Source organism: Mauremys reevesii, unplaced genomic scaffold (genome assembly GCF_016161935.1).
Source record: "Mauremys reevesii isolate NIE-2019 unplaced genomic scaffold, ASM1616193v1 Contig1, whole genome shotgun sequence".
Lineage (NCBI taxonomy): Eukaryota > Metazoa > Chordata > Testudines > Geoemydidae > Mauremys > Mauremys reevesii.
This window is the reverse complement of record NW_024100715.1, coordinates 231,604-257,374: the sequence shown is the minus strand read 5'-3', so window position 1 is coordinate 257,374 and position 25,771 is coordinate 231,604. Positions and strand designations below refer to the sequence as shown.

The following is a 25,771-nucleotide window of genomic DNA, read 5'->3' as shown; positions in this document are numbered from 1 at the left end:
CCGGATCCTCCGGGCGCCCCCGGCTCTGGAAGTGGGACCCCCCCCCGTGCAGCGACCCCGGGGCCGGATCGCGGCTGCCCCCGAGGCCGCCCCGCGGCGGGTCCCTTGGGGCATTTCTGCCTTTGCACCTTAACCGGAGCCGCCGGGCGAGGGGAGCCGCTGGGGCCTTCGCAGCTTTGCCAGCGGGCGGCTGGGGCGCGGGGGCCGCGGAGTGTGGGGGAGTCCGGCCCTGCCCCCCTCTTCTTCCCGGTCTCCCAGTGACTCTCAGCCAGCCAGTAAAACAGAAGGTTTATTGAACAACAGGAACCCAGGATACAGCCCAGCTCGTGGGCAGAGCCAGGACCCCTCAATCTGGCCTTTCTGGGGGTTCAGGGTGCTTGGATCCCAGCCTAGGATCCCCTGAAAACCCACCCCCCAGTTCCCAACCGAAACTGACTCCACTCCCCCGTTCCCTTTGTCCAGCCCCAGCCAGAGGTGAGACCTCCCCTCCCCCAGGCCAGGCTCATGTTACAGCTGAATACCTGCCTCTCACCTACCAACCACACAGACAGTCCCTGCTCCATCCCACCCGGTGCGGGCGGGTGCTGGGTGTGCGGGTCGCGGATGCGATGGTGCAGGCGGGCGGCTGGGTGTGCGGGTCGCGGGTGCCGCAGTGCGGGTGGGCGCTGGGTGTGCGGGTCGCGGGTGCCACAGGCGTGTGCGGGTCTGCAGGTGCCACGGTGCGGGTGGGCGCTGGGTGTGCGGGTCGTGGGTGCAGGCGGGCGGCTGGGTCTGCAGGTCACAGGTGCGCGGTGCGGCGGGCGCTGGGTCTGCGGGTCGCGGGTGCCGCAGTGCGGGCGGGCGCTGGGTCTGCGGGTCGCGGATGCGACGGTGCAGGCGGGCGGCTGGGTCTGCAGGTCGCGGGTGCCGCGGTGCAGGTGGGCGGGCGGGTCTGTGGGTCGCGGATGCGACGGTGCAGGCGGGCGGCTGGGTCTGTGGGTTGCGGATGCGGCGGTGCAGGCGGGCGGCTGGGTCTGTGGGTTGCGGATGCAGCGGTGCAGGCGGGCGGCTGGGTGTGCGGGTCGCGGGTGCCGCAGTGCGGGTGGGCGGGGGGGTCTGTGGGACGCGGATGCTGGCGGCTCTGGTCGCACATGCGGCGGTGCAGGTGGGCGGTTGCATTTCCAGCGCTGGAAGCCTCGACCCGCGGCTGCTCTTGGTGCATTTCAGCGCCGGGTGCATTGCGTGGGCCGGCGCCGGAGGCCGCGTGGTGCCCGGGTCCGGGTGGCTCATTGGTGACGTTCCCGTTTCAGTTGCAGCCTTGGCGGCAGCTGCACGTGCCCAGGGCGGCAGGGCCCGTTGGTGCATTGGAGCCGTTCCCGTCCCTGCAGCGGCCCCCGTCGCGGTGCCTGGCCTCCTCCTTCCCGCTGCCCCGGCAGCCCGTGCCCCCCCTGGCGCAGACGCTGGAGCGGTACCTGCGCTCGCTGGAGGTGCTGGTCACGCCCGAGGAGCTGGAGGAAACCCGGCAGCTGGTGCAGGAGTTCGGGGCACCCGGCGGGGAGGGGGAGCGGCTGCAGGCCCAGCTGGAGCGCAGAGCCGCCCGCATGGACAACTGGGTAGAGCCGGGGGGACCCAGGAGTCCGGGGGTTAGGGAACGGGGGGGTAAGGAGTCCTGGGGAGGAGGGGAACCCAGGAGTCCTGTGAGGGTCCCTGGAGCGGTTTCGGGGGGAACCCCGGCATCCGGGGTGGGAGATGGGAGTGGGGCGGCTGCCCCGGGACAGCGCCCCCTGCTGGTGACTCTGCTCTCGCCCATCAGTGCAGTGAGGGTGTGTCAGGTCTCCACCGGGGGAGGGGGGAGCTGGAGGGGGGAGCTCGGGTCAAAGGCCCCATAACCCCCCCTGATTCTAACCCTGCTCTGCCCCCCACAGCTCTCGGATTGGTGGGTGCAGAGCGCGTATCTGGAGAGCCGCCTGCCCCTCGCCGTCCACTCCAGCCCGGCCGTGGTGCTCCCCAAGCAGGACTATAGCGACTGGAGGGGGCAGCTCCGGTGGGTATGGGGGGGAACCCAGGGCTGGGCTGCGGGTCGGGAGTGAGGGGCACCAGCAGTGCTGGGCTGGCAGGGGGCTGCGGGTCGGGAGTGAGGGGCACCAGCAGTGCTGGGCTGGCAGGGGGCTGCGGGTCGGGAGTGAGGGGCACCGGCAGAGCTGGGGGGGGGCAGGGCTGGGCTGGCAGGGGCTGTGGGTCGGGAGTGAGGGGCACCGGCAGGGCTGGGGCTGGGCTGGGCTGGCAGGGGGCTGCGGGTCGGGAGTGAGGGGAACTGGTAGGGCTGAGGGGGGGCAGAGCTGGGGGAGTAGGGGGCTGCGGGTCGGGAGTGAGGGGCACCGGCAGGGCTGAGGGGGCACGGCCGGGCTAGCAGGGGCTGCGGGTCGGGAGTGAGGGGCACCGGCAGGGCTGAGGGGCAGGGCCGGGCTAGCAGGGGCTGCGCGTCGGGAGTGAGGGGCACCGGCAGGGCTGAGGGGGCCGGGCTAGCAGGGGCTGCGGGTCGGGAGTGAGGGGCACCGGCAGGGCTGAGGGGGGCAGGGCTGGGCTGGCAGGGGCTGCGGGTCGGGAGTGAGGGGCACCGGCAGGGCTGAGGGGGGCAGGCCCGGGCTAGTGGGGGCTGCGGGTCGGGAGTGAGGGGCACCGGCATGGCTGGGGGGGCAGGCCCGGGCTAGCGGGGGCTACGGGTCGGGAGTGAGGGGCACCGGCATGGCTGGGGGGGCAGGGCCGGGCTAGCGGGGGCTGCAGGTCGGGAGTGAGGGGCACCGGTGGATCTGTGACCTCCCCCACCCCCCCCAGGTTTGCGGCGAAGCTCATCGCGGGGGTGCTGGATTTCAAGGCTAAGATTGATCAGTAAGTGCCTGACTCCCCCTCCAGCATTGGGGGAGGGTTGGGGGAAGGGGGGTTATATTGGGGGGACTAGATATCGGGGTTGGGGCCCCTGGCGGTGGGAGAGGGGCGGGACTGGGGTAGGGAGGGGTTGATGGGGCCGGGACGGGGCCCTGGGGTGGGGTGATGCTGGGGTCCCTGGGGTGGGGCTGGACGGGACGGGGTAGGGAGGGGTGATGGGGGTGGGACAGGACTGGGGGCCCTGGGGATGGGGCTGGGGGCCTGGGGTAGGGGAGGGGTGATGGGGACAGGACAGGGGTGGGGAGGGTGATGCTGGGAGGCCTGGGGTGGGGGCTGGACGGGACGGGGTAGGGAGGGGTGATGGGGCGGGACAGGACTGGGGGCCCTGGGGTGGGGTGATGCTGGGGGCCTGGGGTGGGAGGGTGATGCTGGGGCCTGGGGTGGGGAGGTGATGCTGGGGGCCTGGGGTGGGGCTGCACGGGACGGGGTAGGGGAGGGGGTGATGGGGGGGTGGGGTGATGCTGGGGGCACCCTGGGGAGGGGTGATGCTGGGGGCCTGGGGTGGGGGCTGGACGGGACGGGGTAGGGGAGGGGGTGATGGGGCGGGACTGGGGGTCCTGGGGTGGGGACTGGACAGGACTGGGGGTAGGAGAGGGGTTGATGGACAGGACTGGGGGAGCGGGACAGGACTGGGGGGGCCCTGGGGGTGGGGTGATGCTGGGGGGTCCCTGGGGGTGGGGGCTGGACGGGACGAGGGTAGGGGAGGAGGTGATGGGGGGCGGGACGGGGATCCCTGGGGGTGGGGGCTGGGGGGGGCTGGGGATAGGGCAGGGGGTGATGGGGGGCAGGACTGGGGGGTCGCTCTGCCCCATGTCTCTCACGCCCCCCCCAGGCAGGCGCTGCTGGTGGAGTACCGGGGGGGGCACCCCCAGTGCATGGCCCAGTACAGCCGCGTCTTCGCCTCCTGCCGCCTGCCCGGCCCCAAGCACGACGGGCTCCTGCTGCCCCCCCCGGGGCGCCGGGCCCCCACCTTCGTCACCGTCGTCCGCAACTTCCAGGTACCCCCGAGCTGGGCCTGCCCCGGGGCCCCATGGGAAACGTGCCCCCCAGAACCCCCTCGGGTGACACCCCCAAGCCCCCCTTTGTCCAGGTCACCCCCAGCTATGGCCCCCCCGCATCTCCCCCTCTGACCCCCCAGAACAGCCCCGTGTCTGGGATTCCCAGGGTGGGGGGACCTGGGGGGTGTCAGTGTAGGGAGGGGGCTGGCTGACCGCTGAGGGGTTCTGGGCAGGATGTGGGGCGTTTGGGGGGTGTCTGTGTCGGGGCCGGGGGCTCCCCGGGTGCTGGGGGGTCCTCGGGAAGTCGCTGGGGGGATTCCGGGGGGCCCTGCGGGTGCTGACCCCGACCCCCCCCCAGTTTTTCCAGCTGGAGGTGTACAACAGCGACGGGACCCCCCTCACCGTGGACCAGCTGCACCTGCAGCTGCAGCGCATCCGGGGGCTGTCGTGGAAGACGGACAAGGAGCCGCTGGGGGTGCTGACGGGGGATCACCGGCACACCTGGGGCCAGGCCTACAGCACCCTCATGAGAGGTACGGGGGGGGGACCCCAAAGGCTGGGCCGGGCCTGCAGCACCCTCGGGAGTGGGCGGTCGGGACCCCAAAGGCTGGGCGCCGGGAGAGGTACGGGGGGGGGACCCCAAAGGCTGGGCCGGGCCCGCGGCGCCTCGGGAGAGGTACCGGGGGTGGGGGGACCCCAAAGGCTGGGCCGGGCCTGCAGCACCCTCGGGAGAGGTACGGGGGGGGGGCGGGGACCCCAAAGGCTGGGCCGGGCCCGCGGCGCCTCGGGAGAGGTACGGGGGGGGGACCCCAAAGGCTGGGCCGGGCCTGCGGCGCCCTCGGGAGAGGTACCGGGGGGGGGACCCCAAAGGCTGGGCCGGGCCCGCGGCGCCCTCGGGAGAGGTACGGGGGGGCCCCCTGGCCTGGGGGACCTGCCTGGGGGTCCAGGTATATCTCAAGATGGAACGGGGGAGGGGGAAAGGAGGCGGGACTTCCTGCTGTGGAAGGGGCTGAAGGGGGGCGGCAGTGAATGGGGTGTAACAAGGGTGGGTTCTGGGTTCGAATCCCGCTCGGTGCGAGGGGGCGGGGCTGACCCGTCCGGTGACCCTGCCCCCAGACCGGCTGAACCGGGAGTCGGCCCGGTGCATCCAGCGCAGCCTCTTCAGCGTCTGCCTCGACGCGCCGGTGCTGAAGGTGTCGGACGAGCGCTACCCCAGCCGCGTCGCCGCCCAGATGCTGCACGGGGGCGGCAGCTACTCCAACAGCGGCAACCGCTGGTTTGACAAGACCCTGCAGGTGAGGCAGGGGCGGGACTTCCTGCTTTGGGAGCAAGGGGGCGGGACTTCCTGTCTTGGAGTGTTGGGTGGGGGCGGGACTTCCTAATTTGCGGGAGTTGAGAAAATGTAGAGACGGAGGTGGGATTTCCTAGTTTGGACTGGAGGGGTGGGACTGTGTGTAGGGAGGCAGAACTTCCTGTTTTGTGGCAAGATAGGGTGACCAGATCACCCAGGTCAAATATCGGGGGGTGGGGGGGCAGGGCGGGGGCAGAGCAAAAAAAAAAAAAATCCCCCACCCCCGATTCCTCCTCCCTCCGCAAGCGCTGGAGGGAGGCCCGGGAGACAGGGGAGCGCGGGGCCGGGGTGAGTGTGAGTCCGGCCTGGCCCCGAGCAGGCAGGACTCGGGCGCGGTACCTGGAGGGAGAGTAGGGGGTGGCCTGCGGGGCCAGGCAGCGGCTGTTCTCCCCACCTGGGCAGCAGGACTCAGGCGTGGTACCTGGAGGGAGAGTACGGGGTGGCCTGCGGGGCCAGGCAGCGGCTGTTCTCCCCACCTGGGCAGGGGACTCGGGAGCAGCCGCTGCTGCAGCTCCCACTGCCGCGGGGGGAGGAAGCGGCCGCTGGCCAAGCTCGGCAGCTGCGGCTCTGGCGCCCACGAACCCCCCGAGCCCAGGCCTGCTGCGGGGACCCAGCGCGCACCCAGCCCCTGGCCAGTCGCCTCTGGGCTGGCTGCCCAGCTGGTGCAATCCCGCGGGCGGCCCCAGAGTGGGGGCAGCAGGCCCCAGCCCCCCCATCCCGCTTCGGTCCCGCAGGAGAACGAATGGGGCTGGGCTGCCGATGCCTCCGCTGCGGGATTGCACCAGCCGGGCAGCCAGCCCAGACGCGACTGGCCAGGGGCTGGGCGCAGTGTGCGCTGCTGGGTCCCTGCAGCAGGCCCGGGCTCGGGGGGTTCGGGCCCGGGCACCAAAGCCGCAGCCGCCGAGCGCCACGTGCTTGGCCACTTCCTGCCCCCGCGGCAGCGGGAGCTGCAGCAGCGGCTGCTCCCGAGTCCCCTGCCCAGGTGGGGAGAACAGCCGCTGCCTGGCCCCACGGGCCGCCCCCCTACTCTCCCTTCAGGTACCGAGTCCTGCCTGCTCGGGGCCAGGCCAGACTCACACTCCCCTGAGTCTCCTGGGCATGGCATGCTTGGAAAGAGGCGGGGATTTGGGGAGGGAGCCAATGGGGCAGTGAGGGGGGCGGGGATGGGGGCGAGGATTTGGGGAGGGAGCCAATGGGGCAGTGAGGGGGCGGGGATGGGGGCGAGGATTTGGGGAAGGATCCAATGGGGGAAGGAGGGGGCGGAGTCAGGGCGGGGGAGGGCGCGAGCCCTTCGGGCTCCGGAGCCTTTGCTTGTTTGGCCAGTGTCCCGACCTAACATTGGTCGGGACGCGGGACAAACAAGCAAATATCGGGACAGTCCCGATAAAATCGGGACGTCTGGTCACCCTATAGCAAGAAAAGGGGCGGGACTTCCTGTTTTGGGATTAGGGTGGAAGGGGCGAGGCGGGATTTCCTGTTGACCCTCACGCTCTCTCTCGTTCCCTGCCCCCAGTTCATCGTGGGGGAGGACGGCGTTTGTGGGGTGCTGTATGAACAGGCCGTGGCCGACGGGGCCCCCATAGCCACCATCATCGACCATGTCCTTGATTACTGGTAACCCCCAAACTACCACATTCGGGGTGCCCCCAGACCTTTGACCCCCTGATCAATCCCACAGGGCCAGCCTGGGGGGACCCAATGGGGGTCACATCTCCCTATAAGGCAGCCCCCCAATATTCTCCCCTTGTACTGGAGCGAAGGGGGAGATTTAGGGGTTTCATCTCCCCACAAGGGGAGTGCAACTGTCCCAAACTTGGGGCTCCCCAAGATGGGGTGCAGGGTTCGCCCTTCCCAATGGGATGGCGTTCCCTGTACCCCAAATTACACCTGTGTTGGGGAGCCCCTGAATGGGTGGGGGGCCCATTTTTCTCCTGTAGTGGAGGGACCCCAAAATGGGAAGCATGGGGGGGAATTGGGGTGAGGGATCCCCTGTATCATCTCTGCGGGGCTGGAGCAGGCTGGTGGGCGAGAGGGGCGGAACTTCCTGTTTAGGGAATGGGAAAGGGGTGGGACTTCCTGCCGCGGGGGTAGGGAAGGGGAAGGGGAGGGAGGTTGTGGGGAGGCTGTTTCTGGGGTGCAGTGACGTGCCCCCAGCACGGTGCTTCTGGGGGGCTCCTCCCATCTGACCCGGGGTCTCCGGCAGCAAGGACCCCGACACGGCGCGCGCCCCCATGACGCCCCTGCCCCTGCCCCAAGCTCTACTTCTACATCACCCGAGATCAAGTGGGACATCAGCGCGCCAAGCAGAACCTGGACATGTGAGCGCCGGGGCAGGAGGCGGGCGTTAGGAGGCGGAGGGGAGATGGGGCATTGGGGAGGGGCAGAGGGGGCTATTGGGAGGGCAGGGGACGGGGCATTGGGGAGAGGGCAGAGGGGCTATTGGGAGGGCAGGGGACGGGGCATTGGGGGGACAGGGCATTGGGGGATGGGGCAGAGGGGCTATTGGAAGGGCAGGGGATGGGGCATTGGGGACAGGGCATTGGGGATGGGGCAGAGGGGGCTATTGGGAGGGCAGGGGACGGGGCATTGGGAGGCGGGGCGTTAGGAGGGGCATTGGGGGCACGGGGCATTGGGGAGGGCAGAGGGGCTATTGGGAGGGCAGGGGACGGGGCATTGGGGAGGGGGCATTGGGGGAGGGGCAGAGGGGCTATTGGGAGGGCAGGGGACGGGGCATTGGGGGGGGCATTGGGGAGGGGGCTATTGGAAGGGCAGGGGACGGGGCATTGGGGATGGGGCATTGGGGAGGGGCAGAGGGGGCTATTGGAAGGGCAGGGGATGGGGCATTGGGGAGAGGGCAGAGGGGCTATTGGAAGGGCAGGGGAGGGGCATTGGGGAGGGGGCTATTGGAAGGGCAGGGGACGGGGCATTGGGGATGGGGCATTGGGGAGGGGCAGAGGGGGCTATTGGGAGGGCAGGGGACGGCATTGGGGAGGGGGCTATTGGAAGGGCAGGGGATGGGGCATTGGGAGGGGCAGAGGGGGCTATTGGAAGGGCAGGGGATGGGGCATTGGGGAGAGGGCAGAGGGGGCTATTGGAAGGGCAGGGGATGGGGCATTGGGGAGGGCATTGGGGAGGGGCTATTGGAAGGGCAGGGGACGGGGCATTGGGGAGAGGGCAGAGGGGGCTATTGGAAGGGCAGGGGATGGGGCATTGGGGAGGGGCTATTGGAAGGGCAGGGGACGGGCATTGGGGATGGGGCATTGGGGAGGGGGCAGAGGGGCTATTGGGAGGGCAGGGGACGGGGCATTGGGGAGGGCAGAGGGGTGCTATTGGGAGGCGGGGGCATTGGGGCAGAGGCCCAGCCCCAGCTCACCTCTCTCCCCAGCCTGATCACGGACCTGGACATCAGCTGTTTCACCTACCGGGGTTCGGGCAGGGGCTCCCCAGCGCTGGGGCTGCGCCCGACTCCCTCTTCCAGGTGGCGCTGCAGCTGGCCTACTTCAGGTGGGGCCCGGCCGGGCTGGGGCTGCAGCTGGCCTACTTCAGGTGGGGCCCGGCAGGGGGCTGCCGCTGGCCTGCTTCAGGTGGGGCCCGGCCGGGGCCGGGGCTGCAGTTGGCCTACTTCAGGTGGGGCCGGGGCTGCCGCTGGCCTAGTTCAGGTGGGGCCGGGGCAGGGGCGTGTGGGGCTGACTGACCCCGCTCTGCCCCAGGACCCACGGCTCCCTCTGCGCCACCAGCGAGGTGGTGTCCCTGCGCCGCTTCCACCTGGGCCGGACGGACGCCGTGCGCCCCGCGGCCCCCCCGGTGCTGCGCCTGGCGCGGGCCATGGATCGCCCCACGGCCAGGTACCCCCTGCGGCCCCCACTGCGCCCCACGGCCAGGGAACCCCTGCGGCCCCCCACTGCGCCCCACGGCCAGGGAACCCCCCTGCGGCCCCCCACTGCGGCCCCCCACTGTGCCCCACGGCCAGGTACCCCCCCGTCCCCCCACTGCGCCCCACGGCCAGGAACCCCGCCCCCAGTGCACCCCACGGCCAGGTACCCCTGCGGCCCCACTGCACCCCACGGCCAGGTACCCCCCTGGGACCCCCCCACGGCGCCCCCCGGCCCGGGAACCCCTGCGGCCCCCAGTGCGCCCCATGGCCAGGTACCCCCTCGGCCCCACTGCACCCCACGGCCAGGTACCCCCCCGGGACCCCCCCACTGCGCCCCACGGCCAGGGAACCCCCTGTGACCCCCTGTCACGGCGTGTGGGGGCGCCAGGCCCTGCCCCCCCGGGCTCCCTGCGATTCCCCAGGACTCTCAGCCAACCAGGAAAGCAGAAGGTTTATTTAGCCGACAGGACACAGGCCAGGACAGGTCTTGCAGGCCCAGATAACCAGATCCCCCCGGCTAGGGCCATCTTGGGGGGCCCCACAGCCCCCCCCCCCCCTCGGGGATCAGAGCTCGGTCTCCCTGCTTCCCCTCCCTTCTCCAGCCAGCTCCAGTCTGCCCCACCCGCTCCGGCCCCTCCTCTCTGCTCAGCTTCTCTCCCGGGCCAGGAGCTCACCTGACCCCTTTGTCTCCAGCACCTTGAGATGCACCTTTGCAGGGAGGGGCCCGGCCCTCAGTTGCTAGGAGACAGAGTGTCAGGCATTGGCTGCTAGATACTTAGGATCTGCCCCCAGCACCCAGTGCGACCAGTCCCACTTCATCACCCCGCGCCCCACGGCCAGGTACCCCCACCCCACTGCGCCCACGGCCAGGTACCCCGCGGCCCCACTACACCCCTGCAGCCCCTCCTGCGCCTGCAGCCCCACTGTGCCCCGGCAGCCCCTCGCCCCACAGCCAGGTAACCCCCCACGGGTCCCCCGTGGCCCACCGCCCCCCCGCTGCGCCCCCCTCCTGCACCCTACGGCCCCCCCATGCCCCACAGCCACGTAACCCCACGGGTCCTCCGTGCCCGCAGCCCCACTGCACCCCCTCCTGCACCCCGCCCCCATGCCCCACAGCCAGGTAACCCACCCACAGCCCTCTCGCCCCACAGCTCCCCTGCACCCCTGCAGCCCGTCCTGCACCCACAGCCCCATGCCCCACTGCGCCCCACAGCCAGATACCCCCTGCGGCCCCCACACTGCACCCCACAGCCAGGTAATCATCCCTGTGCCCCCACTGCACCTCATGGGCCACCCCTGCGCCCCACTGCCAGGTAACTGGGCCCCCCGCTACCCCCTGGTGCAGCGCCTGGCGCAGCCATGGACACACCCCACAGCCAGGTAACCGGCCCCCCACAATCCCCCCACGGCCCTGCCCCGCACCCCATGGCTGCCCCATGGCCAGGTAACTGTCTTCCCCGGTCCCCTCGTTCTGCGCCTGGCCCGCGCCATGCACGAGTCCCCCCCGGCCAGCGGGTCCCACCCCCCAGCTCCCCCCACGCTGACCCGGCTCCCCCCGCCCCCCAGGACGAGGAGACGCTGGCCCTGCTGCAGGCGGCTGTGGAATCTCAGAGCGCCAGGACCGAACAGGTGCGGCAACCCCCATCCCCCGCAGGGCTGGGACCCAGGCGTCCGGGCTGGGACCCTCTCCCCACGCGGAGGGAGGGGACCCAGGCGTCTGGGCTGGGATCTTTTCCCCACATGACCGGGACGATGGGGGTGGGGGTGCAGGGCCAGGACCCAGGCGTCCGGGCAGCGACCCTCTCCCCGCGCGGAGGGAGGGGACCCAGGCGTCCGGGCTGGGACCTTCTCCCCACGTGGGCAGGGGTGGGGCGGGCCTGGGACCCAGGCGTCCGGGCTGGGACCCTCTCCCCGCGCGGAGGGAGGGGACCCAGGCGTCCGGACGGCGACCCTCTCCCCGCGCGGAGGGAGGGGACTCAGGCGTCCGGGCGACGACCCTCTCCCCGCGCGGAGGGAGGGGACCCAGGCGTCCGGGCTGGGACCTTCTCCCCACGTGGGCAGGGGTGGGGCGGGCCTGGGACCCAGGCGTCCGGGCTGGGACCCTCTCCCCGCGCGGAGGGAGGGGACCCAGGCGTCCGGGCTGGGACCCTCTCCCCGCGCGGAGGGAGGGGACCCAGGCGTCCGGGCGGCGACCCTCTCCCCGCGCGGCGGGAGGACCCAGGCGTCGGCGGTGACCCTCTCCCGCAGGTGCTGGCGGCCAGGGCATCGACCGGCACCTGCTGGGGCTGAAGCTGGCGGCCATCGGGACGGGCAGCGGCTGCCAGGGATCTTCATGGACACGGCCTACGCCATCGCCACGCACTGCCGGCTGCTCACCGGCCAGGTACTGCCCCACGGCGCCCCCCAACCCGCCCTCCCCCGCCCCACAGCGCCCCCCAACTCCCCCTCACCCGCCCCACGGCGCCCCTACGCCATCGCCACGCACTGCCGGCTGCTCACCGGCCAGGTACTGCCCCACGGCGCCCCCCAACCCGCCCTCACCCGCCCCACGGCGCCCCAACACGCCCCGCCCCACGGCGCCTCGCCCCACGCCATCGCCACGCACTGCCGGCTGCTCACCGGCCTGGTACTGCCCCACGGCGCCCCAACCCGCCCGCCCCACGGCGCCCCTACGCCATCGCCATGCACTGCCGGCTGCTCACCGGCCAGGTACTGCCCCACGGCGCCCCCCAACCCGCCCCCCCCGCCCCACGGCACCCCTATGCCATCACCATGTGCTACCTGGTGCTTACCAGACAGGTATGGACCCCCCAGCCACCCCCTATACTGTTGCCATCCACTGATGGCTGCTCACCAGGCAGATATGGGCCCCTGCCCCCCAACTAACACCCATTCCTGCTCCCTCTCCTCTCCCTGCCCAGGCTGTTGTGGGGAGCTCCCTTCAAAGGCGGCAGTAGTGGGCTCTTATCCTGCCTCCTCACTGGAGGTCATCAGCGGTGGGGGGTTCAGGTTGGGTGGCGGTTGGGGTGCAGGCTGGGGGAGGGGACTTGGGGGTGGCTGCCCCCCTCACCCCGCTCTCCCCACCCCCCAGGTGGCTTCGCGCTCCGACTGCCTGATGGTCTACGGGCCGCAGGTGCCGGACGGCTACGGGGTCTGCTACAACCCGCTGGACACCCACGTCAACTTCGCCATCACGGCCTTCAACTGCTGCCACGAGACCCACGCCCAGCGCCTGGCCCTGACCCTGCAGCGGGTCCTGGACCAGCTCGCCCGCCTGCTGGGGGAGAGCCCGGGGGGCGCCGGCGGGGAGGGGGGCGGGGACGTGGAGGGGCAGCCCTGACGGCCCCCCCGTGCCACCACACACTCCATGTACCCACAATGCCCCTCTGCAGCAGCCCGCGTCGCCTTACCCACAATCCCCCTGGCCAGAACCCCTCTGAGCCCAACACCCCCTTCTGTGCCCCCTCGCTCCCTACCCAGAATCCCCTTCTGTGCCCCTCGTCCCCTTACCCACAATCCCCCTGGCCAGAACCCCTCTGAGCCCGACACCCCCTTCTGTGCCCCCTCGCTCCCTACCCAGAATCCCCTTCTGTGCCCCCTCGCTCCCTACCCAGAATCCCCTGGCCAGAACCCTCTGAGCCCAACACCCCTGCCCCTACCCAGAATCCCTCTGTGCCCCTCGCTCCCTTACCCACAATCCCCTGGCCAGAACCCCTCTGACCCCACCCAATACCCCTTCTGTGCCCTCGTCCCTTACCCACAATCCCCTGGCCAGAACCCTCTGACCCCACCCAATACCCCTTCTGTGCCCCTCGCTCCCTACCCACAATCCCCTTCTGTGCCCCCTCGCTCCCTACCCAGAATCCCCTTCTGTGCCCCCTCGCTCCCTACCCAGAATCCCCTTCTGTGCCCCTCGTCCCCTTACCCACAATCCCCGGCCAGAACCCTCTGAGCCCAACACCCCCTTCTGTGCCCCTCGCTCCTACCCAGAATCCTTCTGTGCCCCCTCGCTCCCTTACCCACAATCCCCCTGGCCAGAACCCCTCTGACCCCCCCCCACCCAATACCCCCTTCTGTGCCCCCTCGCTCCCTACCCAGAATCCCTTCTGTGCCTCGCTCCCTACCCAGAATCCTTCTGTGCCCCTCGTCCCTTACCCACAATCCCGGCCAGAACCCTCTGAGCCCAACACCCCCTTCTGTGCCCCCTCGCTCCCTACCCAGAATCCCCTTCTGTGCCCCTCGCTCCCTACCCACAATCCCCTGGCCAGAACCCTCTGAGCCCAACACCCCCTTCTGTGCCCCTCGCTCCTACCCAGAATCCTTCTGTGCCCCTCGCTCCTACCCAGAATCCCCTGGCCAGAACCCTCTGAGCCCAACACCCCCTTCTGTGCCCCCTCGCTCCCTACCCAGAATCCCCTTCTGTGCCCCCTCGCTCCCTACCCAGAATCCCCCTGGCCAGAACCCCTCTGAGCCCAACACCCCCTTCTGTGCCCCCTCGCTCCCTACCCACAATCCCTTCTGTGCCCCTCGCTCCTACCCAGAATCCTTCTGTGTCCCTCCCCCTTACCCACAATCCCCTGGCCAGAACCCTCTGAGCCCAACACCCCTTCTGTGCCCCTCGCTCCCTTACCCACAATCCCCTGGCCAGAACCCTCTGACCCCCACCCAACACCCCCTTCTGTGCCCCTCGCTCCTACCCAGAATCCCCTTCTGTGCCCCTCGTCCCTTACCCACAATCCCCTGGCCAGAACCCTCTGACCCCCCACCCAACACCCCTTCTGTGCCCCTCGCTCCTACCCAGAATCCCCTTCTGTGCCCCTCGCTCCCTTACCCACAATCCCCTGGCCAGAACCCTCTGACCCCCACCCAATACCCCTTCTGTGCCCCCTGCTCCCTACCCACAATCCCCTTCTGTGCCCCTGTCCCCTTACCCACAATCCCTGGCCAGAACCCCTCTGAGCCCAACACCCTTCTGTGCCCCTCGCTCCCTACCCAGAATCCCTTCTGTGTCCCTTCCCCTTACCCACAATCCCCTGGCCAGAACCCCTCTGACCCCCACCCAATACCCCTTCTGTGCCCCTCGTCCCTTACCCACAATCCCCTGGCCATAACCCCTCTGAGCCCAACACCCTTCTGTGCCCCTCGCTCCTACCCAGAATCCCCTTCTGTGCCCCTCGTCCCCTTACCCACAATCCCCCTGGCCCGAACCCCTCTGAGCCCAACACCCCCTTCTGTGCCCCCTCGCTCCCTACCCAGAATCCCCTTCTGTGCCCCCTCGCTCCCTACCCAGAATCCCCTTCTGTGCCCCTCGTCCCCTTACCCACAATCCCCTCTGCGCGGGGGGCCGCGCCCCGTTCACACAGGTAATTGGGAGACAAATCTAACTTATTTTCTGACGGATGGAAAATGAATAAAAATCATGGTGCGATTTGTAGCCATGTGGTATCAGCTCTGAGCATGGGGACACCCCCGAATACCCCCTTCCCCGGGGTGCGGTGCCCCGGTAACCCCCCGAATACCACCTTCCCCGGGGTGCGGTGCCCCGGTAACCCCCCGAATACCCCCTTCCCCGGGGTGCGGTGCCCCCACTAACCCCCCTGAATACCCCCTTCCCCGGGGTCAGGTGCCCCCGGTAACCCCCCGAATACCCCCTTCCCTGGGGTCTGGTGCCCCCAGGAACCCCCCGGAATTCCCCCTTCCCCGGGGTGCGGTGCCCCCGGTAACCCCCCGAATACCCTCTTCCCTGGGGTGCGGTGCCCCCGGTAACCCCCGAATACCCCCTTCCTGGGGTCGGTGCCCCAGTAACCCCCAATCTCCCCTTCCCGGTGCGGTGCCCCAGTAACCCCCAGAATACCCTCTTCCCGGGGTGCAGTGCCCCAGTAACCCCCGAATACCCCTTCCTGGGGTGCGGTGCCCCCAGTAACCCCCCGAATACCCTCTTCCCTGGGGTGCGGTGCCCCCAGTAACCCCCCCCCGATCCCTCCCTTCCTGGGGGGGTGGCACCTCCTAGTGACCTGCTGTTCCCGGGGGCACGGTGCCTACCAGTGCCCCCTGCACCCCCTCTTCCCAGGACGGCCAGGCCCACAGGGAATTTTGGGGGGCAGCACCCTCAGCCCCACCCTGCCCGGGCTGAGCCCCCCGCCCCCTGCAGCCCAGCCCCCAGCGCTGCCCTGGGGCAATGGGGGGCCCTGACTGCCCGGGCAGAGCCCCCTGCTGCCCCCCCCTGCAGCCCAGCCCCTAGCGCCGCCCTGGGGCCATGGGGAGCCCTGACTGCCCGGGCAGAGCCCCCCGCTGCCCCCCCTGCAGCCCAGCCCCTAGCGCCGCCCTGGGGCCATGGGGAGCCCTGACTGCCCGGGCAGAGCCTCCTGCTGCTCCCCCCCCTGCAGCCCAGCTCCTAGCGCCGCCCTGGGGCCATGGGGAGCCCTGACTGCCCGGGGGGAGCCCCTGCTGCCCCCGCAGCCCAGCCCCTAGCGCCCCTGGGGCCACGGGAGCCCTGACTGCCCGGGCAGAGCCCCTGCTGCCCCCACCCCGCAGCCCAGCCCCTAGCGCCGCCCTGGGGCCATGGGGAGCCCTGACTGCCCGGGCAGAGCCTCCTGCTGCTCCCCCCCCTGCAGCCCAGCTCCTAGCGCCGCCCTGGGGCCATGGGGAGCCCTACAGGAGAACACAAACCACCTCTGTGATGAGCTGTGCGGGTCTCAGCTCATCACCTGCAGGTGTGAAACGAGACACAAACTGTCACATGCTGCGGAGAGGCCAGGACTGGGCTGGCAGGGGCTGGGGGGGCAGGAGTGAGGGGCACGGGGGGGGGGGGGGGGCTGCGGGTTGGCAGTGATGGGCAGGGGCTGGGGGGGCAGGAGTGAGGGGCACTGGGGGGGCTGTGGGTCGGGGGTCAGGAGTGAGGGGCACCAGGGAGGCAGGGGCTGGGGGGGCAGGAGTGAGGGGCACTGGGGGGGCTGTGAGTCGGAGGTCAGGAGTGAGGGGCACCGGGGGCAGGGGCTGGGGGGCAGGAGTGAGGGGCACCGGGGGGCAGGGGCTGGGGGCAGGAGTGAGGGGCACTGGGGCTGTGGGTCGGAGGTCAGGAGTGAGGGGCACCGGGGGCAGGGGCTGGGGGCAGGAGTGAGGGGCACTGGCGGAGCGGGGGGGCTGTGGGTCGGAGGTCAGGAGTGAGGGGCACCGGGGAGGCAGGGGCTGGGGGGGCAGGAGTGAGGGGCACTGGCGGAGCGGGGGGGCTGTGGGTCGGAGGTCAGGAGTGAGGGGCACCGGGGAGCAGGGGGGGGGCAGGAGTGAGGGGCACTGGGGCTGTGGGAGGTCAGGAGTGAGGGGCACCGGGAGGCAGGGGCTGGGGGAGTGAGGGGCACTGGGGTCGGAGGTCAGGAGTGAGGGGCACTGGGGGGCAGGAGTGGGTCGGAGGTCAGGATTGAGGGGCACTGGGGGGCGATTGTTCCTGCTCCATCCCTCTGGCTGGCGGGTCCCTGTCTCGGCAGCTCAGGCGCTGGGGGCGGGGGGGGGCTCCGGGTCCCAGCTCGGTTCGGGGGGGGGCGGTGACGCGGTAGCCGCTGCCGCTAGTTCCTCCCCCCCACCCCCAGCCCGGCTGCTTCGCAGGAGAAGAGACGAGCGGAGCCACCCCCGCAAGATGAGCTCCGAGAAAACAGGTGCGGGGCTGGGGGGCAGGAATGGATTTGGGGGAGTGGGGATGGGGGGCGGGTGAGGGTGCAGCAGGACTGGGGTGTGGGGGAGTGAGGAGGGGGCAGGGGTGTGTGGGGAGCAGGAATGGGGTGGGGAGGGGGCAGGTGGGAGGGCAGCAGGAATGGGGTGTGGGGGCAGAGGAATGGGGCAGGAATGGATTTGGGGAGTGGGGATGGGGTCATGGGGGCGGGTGAGGGTGCAGCAGGAATGGATTGTGGGGGAGGGAAGGGGGCAGGACTGGATTTGGGGGAGTGGGGATGGGGGGCAGGTGAAGGTGCAGCAGGAATGGGGTGTGGGGGGGAGAGGGACGGGGCAGGAATGGATTTGGGGGAGTGGGGATGGGGTCATGGGGGGCAGGGGAGGGTGCAGCAGGAATGGGGTGTGGGGAGAGGAAGGGCAGGAATGGATTTGGGAGTGGGGATGGGGTCATGGGGGCAGGTGAGGGTGCAGCAGGAAGGGGGTGTGGGGGAGTGAGGAGGGGGCAGGGGTGTGTGGGGAGCAGGAATGGGGTGGGAGGGGGCAGGTGGGAGGGCAGCAGGAATGGGTTGTGGGGGCAGAGGAATGGGGCAGGAATGGATTTGGGGAGTAGGGATGGGGTCATGGAGGCGGGTGAGGTGCAGCAGGAATGGGGTGTGGGGTGAGGAGGGCAGGCGGGAGGGCAGCAGGAATGGGGTGTGGGGGCAGAGGAATGGGGCAGGAATGGATTTGGGGAGTAGGGATGGGGTCATGGGGCGGGTGAGGTGCAGCAGGAATGGGCTGTGGGGTGGGGAGGGCAGGCGGGAGGGCAGCAGGAATGGGGTGTGGGGGCAGAGGAATGGGGCAGGAATGGATTTGGGGAGTAGGACGGGGTCATGGTGGCGGGAATGGAGGGCAGGGGTAGGAGGGATTGGGAATGGGGATAGGTGGGGGCATGAAGGGGTGGGGTGAGTGGGGATGGTGATTGAGGAATGGGTGGGGGCATGTGTAGGGGAGGATGGAGGTGTGGGGGCAGATCAGGATGGAGATGGGGCGAGTGGGAATGGGGGAGTGGGGCATGTGGGGTGGGTTTGTGTGTGGGTATATGGGGCAGAGGTGTGGGGAACGGGATGATGGCAGAACAGATGGGGAGCAGGGATGGGGCGGGCAGAGCAGGGGATGATGGGAGAACAGGTGGGGAGCAGAGATGGGGCGGGCGGAGCAGGGGATGATGGGAGAACAGGTGGGGGAGCAGGGATGGGGCGGGCGGAGCAGGGGATGATGGGAGAACAGGTGGGGGAGCAGGGATGGGGCGGGCGGAGCAGGGGATGATGGGAGAACAGGTGGGGGAGCAGGGATGGGGCGGAGCAGGGGATGATGGGAGAACAGGTGGGGGAGCAGGGATGGGGCGGGCGGAGCAGGGGATGATGGGAGAACAGGTGGGGGAGCAGGGATGGGGCAGGCGGAGCCGGGGATGATGGGAGAACAGGTGGGGGAGCAGGGATGGGGCGGGCGGAGCAGGGGATGATGGGAGAACCGGGGGGGGAGCAGGGATGGGGCGGGCGGAGCAGGGGATGATGGTGGAACAGGTGGGGAGCAGAGATGGGGTGGGCGGAGCAGGGGATGATGGGAGAACAGGTGGGGAGCAGGGATGGGGCGGCGGAGCAGGGGATGATGGGAGAACAGGTGGGGGACCCGGGTTGGGGCGGGCGGCGCAGGGGATGATGGGAGAACAGGTGGGGGAGCAGGGATGGGGCCGGCGGAGCAGGGGATGATGGGAGAACAGGTGGGGGAGCAGGGATGGGGCGGGTGGAGCAGGGGATGATGGGAGAACAGGTGGGGGAGCAGGGAGGGGGCGGGCGGACCAGGGGATGATGGGAGAACAGGTGAGGGGGGGTCATTCCCCTCCCGGCACAAGCTGACGCCTTGTTCCCAGGCCGGCTTCCGGCTCCGGCTCCCGGCCAGGCTGGGGTTCGATCCCCTGCCGGCCTGAGCCCCCCGGGGGGGTGTTTGGTTCCCCGGGTCGGTGCCTCCAGCCGGGGACACGCCCCCCCCTCGCCGGCCTGCTCAGCTCCTGGACCGAGCTCCTGGGGGGGCTCGTGCGGAGGCCGGTTTTCTACCCTTCCATCGTCCCGGGGGCTCCTCCCCGAGTGCCCCACGTCCCCCTCGAATCACAGGCACCGGGACGGAGCCAGGCTCCAGCCGGGGGAAAATCCCCCCCCCGGCCGCATCCCAGGACGGCGTTCGCCCCTCGCCCAGCGCCGCCCCGGCTGACTGACGGGTTCGCCGGCCCTACGCCCGCCACACGCTGCTCCTGGACGGAGACGCTCCCCCGGCGCCGGAGCCACACCACCACTGTTGGCTCCGGCGCAGCCACCCTGCGCCCCACCGGCCCCTCGGGATCCGGGCCCTGCCCCTTCGCTGGTTCCGCTCGCCGGGGTCGTGTCCTCGGCCCGTTTTATCCATCGCGGTTTTGTGTTTTCTCCCAAGTCGTTGAGAAAAACCTGAATTCGCGGAGGGCCAAGAACGGATCCTTGCGGGACCCGCTGGACCCCCCCGGCTGGGGGGGCGTCCCCGTTTGCAGGGACATTTTGAGCCGGTATCTAGCCAGCTAACGGTGACGCGTGGGCAAGGCAACATTAGGGGGGGGCGGGAATGTAAAATGGTCTTGAGCCCCGCGATGGGCTGCCGTGTGCAGCGTGACGCGCGTCGGCCGGATGCACAGGGGCTGTGCTGGGTGCCGCAGGCACGGGCGGCCTTGGCCCAGAGAACCGCGCCCAGCTGACCGTGTGCCGCTGGCGCCAGGGCCTTGGAGTGGGAGCCCCCGGGGGCGGCTGGGGTGGATGCGTGGACGTGGTGCCAGCCTTGGCAGACTCTGGTTTGCTGGAATCTCCAGGTGCTCGGGGTGGCCCAGAGCCACCTGGAAACATCGACACGGAGCATCAGCTCGGCTGCCACGATGAGAACCCGTCTTCGAGGAAGAACCCGTGATATCCTGTCAGCCGAGCGCTGGGCCGGCTGCTGCCACGTCCCAAGAGAGCCCCGGTTTCACCTTCTCCTGGAATCCATTCTCGGCGCGCCGCGAGGGCCAGCGCTGCTCAGCGGTGCTTCGCTTTGGGCGGAAATCTGCCGGAGCGCCGCGCCACCGCTGTTCGGCCCCGGGCGGGAGGCTCGTGACGCTGCTGAGAGCTGGCTGCTGACCACGGCTGGCTCTTCACCTTGGCTTCCGCCACCTCGCGGGTGTCCCGCACCACGAGTGAGGCCAGGCGGTGCTGGCCGGTGTCTTCCCAGCTCCGCAGCACTTCTGGGGAACCTTGGCAAAGCCGCAGGCTGTGCCCTGTTGTCACTGACTTTCTGTTTCTCCCCCCGAGCATGGTTGGCCCCGGTGTTATCCGGGTTGAACTGCACCGTGTCGTGCGGGACCAAGGCGGACGGACGCCTCACGGCCGGCCGCGTGTCGCACAGCAGCACTAGGAGTAGGCTGGGCACACGGCGAGTTTTGCTTTTTGATAATACCCACGGTGGGGTTTAATTTTAAAAATATTTCCGTCAAATTTTATATTCCCATTTGTGCGACGCGATGGGATTGACGCACTTTGTAATGTTTATCGATGTCAGTGTTCGCAGTTGCAGGTAATGATCAGGGCGGCCAGACAGTAATGATTTAACGAGCGTAAAGGTTACGATCCAAAAAGTTCAAGCTTTGTTACAAGGAGGCGGGAGGTAAATTGTTCTCAATCTCTGAGGACAGGACAAGGTCTCTGATTCTATGATTTATAACCATTAAAACCGAAATCGCCAACATCATGGCAGAATCTCCACAGTCGATGTTCCTAAAGCAAACTCGACTCAGTTCTCAAGCTGCATTTTCTTCTTACTCTGGCTGTCTGCACATTGTGGTTATGATCAGTGGAAATATCTGTTCATCGGTTTGTGGGTGTGGTGAAATCGCCATTTACCAGTAGAAACAGGATCCTTCCAAGACGAACTATTACCTCTATCAACCAGATTTATAACCTCATCAGGAAAAGATATCGTCAGTGTGAGAAGCTCTGCGCCCCATAACCCCTGCGCAGGGGCATGACTATATTACGCTAGTTTAATGCTGTATCACGGCAGTCCCCATATCCTACCTTTCATTCTCCTGCCTGGGATCAGGGTCAGGTGACGGGTCTGTAATTACTCAGGTCACCCATTGACCCTTGTTAAATATTGGCACAACATTAACATTCTTCAAATCTTCTGGAACTTCCCGAATGTCCCCAGACATGTTGGACACCAGCATTAACGATCCAGCAATCTCCTCGGCCAGCTCCTTTAAACTTCTTGGAAGAAAGTTATCTAGACCCACTGATTTAAAAATGTCTGACTTTAGCAGCTGCTGTTTAACATCGTCCCGAATACTAGTGGAATAGAAAGTGATTCTTCACCATGATCATCTGAGACGACCACATCATTTGGCTTTTTTGTCAAATAGAGAACAGAAATATTTATTGAACCCGTCTGCCTCATCTGCACTATTATCAATAATTCTACCATTTCCATTCAGCAATGGACAAATAGCATGGTCAGGATTCTCTGTAGTGCTAATATAGTTAAAATACTCCTTGTTGTCCTTAACTCTGCAGCCAAAGATTTCACCTTGTGTCCTTTTGCTTCCCTTATCAATTTTCTACAATTCCTAGTTCCTCTCGTTTTATTTTACACAGCTGCCTACACTTCCCCTCTAAGCCAGGTTATTTTTTTTAACCAGTTCGGCCTCCTTTCCCAATTGTGGCTGTTTGGGCCTCTAGCAAACAATTCCTAGTGAACATTAATGGTTTTCTGATGAAATTCTTCCTGCCGCCTGCTTTGGCTCCTCCTGGCTTTCAGCGTTGTGAAACGCTGCCCCAGGAGCACTCAAAGCGCTGTGCAGACATTGGAGTTCAGCTTGGCGGGGTGGGGGGTCTCCCAGCCCCAAACACCTACACAGCCGTTTGCAGCGCTGTAGCACAAGCTAGACCCGGGCTCTGAGCCTCGCTGATTTTTGCCGTGTAGCTGTAACCCCTAACGCTGCCCCCGCTCCACGTCGGCCCACTCCAGCCTTCCGTCATAGCCCCGGCCCAGTGATTGGTACCCGACCCGTGACACCCCCGAGCCGTGCCCCATTAGCCGGGGCTGGGGGCAGGGGCCGTGGGGGAGCCCGGGGCTGGGATAGCAGGGGACTGTGGGGTGGGATTGAGGGGCACCCGCAGAGCGTTGTGTGTGTGTGTGTGTGGGGGGGTGTCATCCATCCATCTCCCCCCGCACACACATCCTGGTTCTCTCCATCTCTCGCTGTTTGCTCCCCCCGGCCCCCAGGCTCTGTGTCTCCTCCGTCTCCCTCTATAAATACACCGAGCGACCGAGGAAGGTGACCTAAAAACCGAGAGTGGTGCCGGATCGGTGCTTACGAGAGAGAACCCCCGGGAACCGGCGCCCCCCATTCTGGGGTGGGCGCCCCCGAGCCCCCCAGGACGAGGGGTCCCTCGGTGTGTGTATATAGGGGTGCTGTGCATAGAGGGGGCCCTCGGTGTGTGTATATGGGGTGCCATGGAAACAGAGGGCACGCTGGGTGTGTATACAGGGGTGCTGTGCATAGGAGGGTGCTGTGCATATAGGGGGCACGCTGGGTGTGTATACAGGGGTGCTGTGCATATAGGGGGCACTGTCTGTGTATGTATATGTGGCCGCTGTGTATATAGGGGGGTCTCTAACCTTACCCCCTTTCTTTCCCAGGCTTACCGGACTCTGGGCCCCACACCTCCCCCCCTCCCTACAATGCCCCACTGCAGCCACCCCCTCCCCCACCCGACGCCCCCAATAATGCCCCCCTCATCCCCGGCTACAGTGACCCACCGCACCTGCCCCCCCACTCTGGCACTGCCACCCTGCCCCGCCTCTGGTGGGCCGCCACCCTGCCCCGGCCGCCCCCCACCGCGGCCACCCTGCCCGGCCCCCACCACGACTCAGCCACCCTGCCGCGCCTGCCCCCCGACCCCTACATGCAGGAGACCCAGTTCAACGCCCCCCCCCAAGGGTACATGGTCCAGACGCACCCGCCCATGGGGACGCTGCCCATCGGGGGGTACATGCACCCCGGCTACCCTGTGCAGCTGCAGCCCTGCACAGCCTACGTCCCGGTGTACCCCGTAGGCACGGTGAGTGGGGGAGTCCCGGGGGAGGGGCGGGGCTTCCCCAGAGTGGGGCTTCCCCCTGCTGCTGGGGGCGGGGCTTCCCTGGAGTGGGGCTTCCCTCTCCTGCTGGGGGCGGGGCTTCCCTGGAGTGGGGCTTCCCTCTGCTGCTGGGGGCGGGGCTTCCTGCTGCTGGGGCAGGGCTTCCCTCTGCTGCTGGGGCGGGCTTCCTGGAGTGGGGCTTCCTCTGCTGGGGGCGGGGCTTCCTGGTGGGGCTTCCCCTGTTGCTGGGGCGGGCTTCCTCTCCTGCTGGGGCAGGGCTTCCCGGTGGGGCTTCCCCCTGCTGCTGGGGCGGGGCTTCCCCGGAGTGGGGCTTCCCTCTCCTGCTGGGGGCGGGGCTTCCCCGGAGTGGGGCTTCCCCCTGCTGCTGGGGGCGGGCTTCCTGGAGTGGGGCTTCCTCTGCTGGTGGGGCGGGCTTCCTGTGCTGCTGGGGCTTCCCCTGCTGCTGGAGTGGGGCTTCCCCTGCTGCTGGGGCAGGGCTTCCCAGTGGGGCTTCCCTCTGCTGCTGGGGGCGGGGCTTCCCCGGAGTGGGGCTTCCCTCTGCTGCTGGGGGCGGGGCTTCCCCGGAGTGGGGCTTCCCCCTGCTGCTGGGGGCGGGGCTTCCCCCTGCTGCTGGGGGCGGGGCTTCCCCGGAGTGGGGCTGCCCTCTGCGGGGGGGGGCGGGGCTTCCCTGGAGTGGGGCTTCCCCCTGTTGCTGGGGCAGGGCTTCCCCTGCTGCTGGGGCGGGGCTTCCCAGTGGGGCTTCCCCTGCTGCTGGGGCGGGCTTCCCAGTGGGGCTTCCCCCTGCTGCTGGGGGCGGGGCTTCCCCCTGCTGCTGGGGGCGGGGCTTCCCCGGAGTGGGGCTTCCCCCTGCTGCTGGGGGCGAGGCTTCCCTGGAGTGGGGCTTCCCCCTGCTGCTGGGGGCGGGGCTTCCCCGGAGTGGGGCTTCCCCCTGCTGCTGGGGGCGAGGCTTCCCTGGAGTGGGGCTTCCCCCTGCTGCTGGGGGCGGAGCTTCCCCGGAGTGGGGCTTCCCCAGCTGCTGGGGGCGGGGCTTCACTCAAGTGGGTGTGGCTTCCCACCTGGCTGTGGATTCCTGTTTAACTCTCTCTCTCTCCACCCCCCCCAGCCGTACCCCCCCGGCAACCCTCCCCCGGGGGTCTCCCCCCCGCAGATGCCCCCAGGAATCGCCATCCTGGAGCCGCGCCGGCCGCCCCACGACTACCTGCCCATCGCGGTGCTCACCACCATCTGCTGCTTCTGGCCCACGGGCATCATCGCCATCATCAAAGCCGTGCAGGTCGGCGGGGGGGCGGGCAGCAGTGAGGGGCTGGGGGCATGTGGGGAGTGGGAGATGGGGGCGAGGGGCTGGTTTGGTGTGCAGCAGAGGGGCTGGGATATGTGGCAGGGCGGGGGAATGGGGGCGAGGGGTGATGGGGCAGGGGCGATGGGGAGGGTGGGGAATGGGGGCGTGGGGTGATGGGGCAGGGGCGATGGGGAGGACGGGGATTGGGGCGTGGGGTGATGGGGCAGGGGCGATGGGGAAGGCGGGGAATGGGGTGTGGGGGTGATGGGGCAGGGGCGATGGGGAGGCGGGAATGGGGTGTGGGGTGATGGGGCAGGGGGCGATGGGGAGGGCGGGGAATGGGGGTGTGGGGTGATGGGGGCAGGGGCGATGGGGAGGGCGGGAATGGGGCGGGGGCTGATGGGGCAGGGCGATGGGGAGGGTGGGGAATGGGGCGTGGGGGTGATGGGGCAGGGGCGATGGGGAGGGCGGGGAATGGGGCAGGGGCTGATGGGGGCAGGGGCGATGGGGAGGGCGGGGAATGGGGCGGGGGAATGGGGCAGGGGCGATGGGGAGGGTGGGGATTGGGGCGTGGGGTGACGGGGCAGGGGCGATGGGGAGGCGGGAGAATGGGGACGTGGGGGTGACGGGGTAGGGAGGCGGGGAATGGAGGTGTGGGGCTGACGAGGGGCAGGGGTGATGGGAGGGCGGGGAATGGGGCGTGGGGGTGACGGGGTAGGGGAGAAGGACGGAATGGGGCGTGGGGGTGATGGGGGCAGGAGCGATGGGGAGGGCGGGAATGGGGGCGTGGGGTGATGGGGCAGGGGCGATGGGGAGGCGGGGATTGGGGCGTGGGGTGCCAGGGGCAGGGGAGACGGGGAGCGGGGAATGGGGCGTGGGGTGCCGGGGTAGGGGAGAAGGGGGAATGGGGCAGGGGCGATGGGGAGGCGGGGAATGGGGCGTGGGGTGATGGGGCATGGGGAGGTGGGGAATGGGGCGTGGGGTGACGGGGTGTGGGGTGTGGGTCGGCCGAGATCGCGTCGCGCGAGGCCCGGAACTTCTCCTTCATCAGCCTGGCCGTGGGCATCGCCGCCATGGTGCTCTGCACCATCCTCACCGTCGTCATCATCATCGCCGCCCAGCACCACGACAACGACTGGGACCCCTAGCCCCGCCCCCGCCCCGCCCACCGCCTGCCCTGCCTAGCAACCGGGCCCCGCCCACCGCCTGCCAACCGGGCCCGCCCAGCACCACGACAACGACTGGGACCCCTAGCCCCGCCCACTGCCTGCCCTGCCTAGCAACCGGGCCCCGCCCACCGCCTGCCAACCGGGCCCGCCCAGCACCACGACAACGACTGGGACCCCTAGCCCCGCCCCCTGCCTACCCTGCCCAGCAACCGGGCCCCGCCCACCGCCTGCCAACCGGGCCCGCCCAGCACCACGACAACGACTGGGACCCCTAGCCCCGCCCCTGCCCCCTGCCTATCCTGCCTAGCAACCGGGCCCC

The 25,771-nt window shown here is 69.0% G+C and overlaps 1 protein-coding gene and 1 pseudogene across 1 annotated transcript; both read left to right on the top strand.

The window, feature by feature from the left end:
* The first annotated feature begins 435 nt into the window (after nt 1-435).
* LOC120392336 lies at nt 436-12,773 on the top strand (annotated as a pseudogene).
* Nucleotides 12,774-20,400: 7,627 nt separating this feature from the next.
* PRRT1 (proline rich transmembrane protein 1) lies at nt 20,401-25,771 on the top strand. The gene is made up of 5 exons (XM_039517055.1): nt 20,401-20,422; nt 22,547-22,687; nt 22,781-22,968; nt 24,107-24,309; nt 25,287-25,771. Exons 1-5 carry the CDS (start codon nt 20,401-20,403, stop codon nt 25,429-25,431), a joined length of 699 nt encoding a protein of 232 aa, XP_039372989.1. The 3' UTR covers nt 25,432-25,771.

What these genes read in the sequence shown, in the direction of transcription:
- PRRT1 (XM_039517055.1), top strand. Translation starts at nt 20,401, where the DNA reads ATGTCAGTGTTCGCAGTTGCAG. An exon ending in GTCAGTGTTCGCAGTTGCAG is followed by an intron (nt 20,423 to 22,546) that starts GTAATGATCAGG and finishes TTTCTTTCCCAG; the next exon opens with GCTTACCGGACTCTGGGCCC. An exon ending in GCACCTGCCCCCCCACTCTG is followed by an intron (nt 22,688 to 22,780) that starts GCACTGCCACCC and finishes ACCACGACTCAG; the next exon opens with CCACCCTGCCGCGCCTGCCC.